This window comes from Plectropomus leopardus, unplaced genomic scaffold, assembly GCF_008729295.1.
Source record: "Plectropomus leopardus isolate mb unplaced genomic scaffold, YSFRI_Pleo_2.0 unplaced_scaffold18595, whole genome shotgun sequence".
In the NCBI taxonomy this organism is placed as follows: Eukaryota; Metazoa; Chordata; class Actinopteri; order Perciformes; family Serranidae; genus Plectropomus; species Plectropomus leopardus.
The window spans coordinates 1-1,730 of record NW_024620047.1 but is presented as its reverse complement, the minus strand read 5'-3'; the positions used below and the strand labels follow the sequence as shown (position 1 = coordinate 1,730).

At 40.8% G+C, this 1,730-nt stretch overlaps 1 protein-coding gene across 1 annotated transcript; it reads left to right on the top strand.

Moving 5' to 3' along the window:
* The first annotated feature begins 18 nt into the window (after window positions 1–18).
* Window positions 19–1,350, top strand: LOC121965100 (L-selectin-like). The gene is made up of 4 exons (XM_042515268.1): window positions 19–422; window positions 604–708; window positions 797–988; window positions 1,133–1,350. Exons 1-4 carry the CDS (start codon window positions 26–28, stop codon window positions 1,348–1,350), a joined length of 912 nt encoding a protein of 303 aa, XP_042371202.1. The 5' UTR covers window positions 19–25.
* Window positions 1,351–1,730: the final 380 nt, after the last annotated feature.

The window sequence follows — 1,730 nt, the reverse complement described above, 5'->3', positions numbered from 1 at the left end:
GTGTCCTCCATCCTCAGTGCTGTGTATGTGGACAAGTGTAGACTGCTGGTCCTACTTCTACTCTAACTCCACCATGAACTGGCAGCAAGCTAGAGACTGGTGCCAGGAGAGCTACACAGACATGGTGGCCATCCAGAACCAGGAGGAGATTGAGCATCTCAACAGCTGGCTGCCCAAGAAATCCACCTACTACTGGATCGGGATCCGCAAGGTCAAAAATGTCTGGACCTGGGTGGGAACCAACAAGACTCTGACAGCAGAAGCAACCAACTGGGCGATTGGCGAACCAAACAATGGCAAGAATGGAAGGAGTGCAGGGGTGAATGAGGATTGTGTGGAGATGTACATAAAAAGAAATGCACAGGCAGGCAAATGGAACGACGAGAGGTGCGGGAAGTTGAAGACTGCTCTGTGCTACACAGGTGAGCAACATCTTATTTTATTATTTCATTTTATTTTATTTTTTATTTTGTTTATTATTATGGAATCTACCTTTTTGGCTTCCTTAACTTATTTATTGATTGTATTTATAAAAATAAAAGCTCAGAGAAATGGTTTTATTCTATGCAAGCTACATAAAAGTACCACTTTTTTCCCCCCCAGCTGCCTGTAAGAACGACTCATGCCTCCATGGAGACTGTGTAGAAACCATCAACAGCCACAAGTGTGATTGCTTTGAGGGCTTTTATGGAGAGAGATGTGAGCACGGTAAGAAAACACTATTTTAAAAGTTTACATTAAGTCACTTACAGCCTGGAGCTGATATCTTATCGTGTCTTCCTTCCTTTTTTGGCAGTTGTTAAGTGTAACAAAGAGGAGGTGACCGTTCCTGATAAAGGAAGTGTAAATTGCACTCACAAGTATGGAGACTTCTCCTATGACTCCTCGTGCCAGTACTCCTGCGAGGAAGGATACAAGCTGAATATGTCAAGACCCCTGACATGCACTGCCTCCACACAGTGGTCAGAGCAGCCTCCTACATGTGAATGTGAGTATGACAAAGCAACAAAACTCATTAAAGTGGCATGACATTGACCAGTGATATCAAGGTATCATATCAGAGCAACAGGATGTTATTATCACAGTGATGGAGCCTGCTGTAATGTGTTTTTGACGGTCCTGTTGCCCACAGTGGTCCAGTGTCCAGAACTGTCAAGTCCAGCAAGAGGATCCATGAATTGCACTGATCCTCTGGGCCCCTCCAGCTACCAGTCCACCTGTGTTTTTACCTGTGATGAGGGCTATGTTCTCGCTGATTCCCCGTCCAACACTCTGCTATGTGAAGGGTCAGGATTTTGGAATGCCTCACAGCCCACTTGTGTTGGTACGCCCACATTTGAATGTTTTTAGCTTGCAATATTTTAAAGTATTGGTTATATCCATACCATTTTGTATTTAGACTTGTTAATATGAGTGAAAAGATATATGATGTATTTAAGATTTTTTTTAAGCACAAAAAAACCCTGAAAATGAGTTCAACATTTTTTAAGTAGAAATTTTAACAATATGGGCAATGATTTTATATATGTAATTATGTAATATTTATAAATGTATTTTTTTCCTAGCTTTTTTCCCCCTTGCTTTTTAAACATGATTTTCTAAATCTTCTAATTTTTGCAACGCGTGAAACATTTATTACCAAATTGCTCATTGCCTTTCCCCATGTTGTTGAGAGAAACCACTTTACTTGATTTTCTCAGAATTTAAAAAGTTTAAGTAGTTGTGAAAGG

What these genes read in the sequence shown, in the direction of transcription:
- LOC121965100 (XM_042515268.1), top strand. Translation starts at nt 26, where the DNA reads ATGTGGACAAGTGTAGACTGCTGGTCCTACTTCTACTCTAACTCCACC. An exon ending in TGGAGAGAGATGTGAGCACG is followed by an intron (nt 709 to 796) that starts GTAAGAAAACAC and finishes CTTTTTTGGCAG; the next exon opens with TTGTTAAGTGTAACAAAGAG. An exon ending in GCAGCCTCCTACATGTGAAT is followed by an intron (nt 989 to 1,132) that starts GTGAGTATGACA and finishes TGTTGCCCACAG; the next exon opens with TGGTCCAGTGTCCAGAACTG.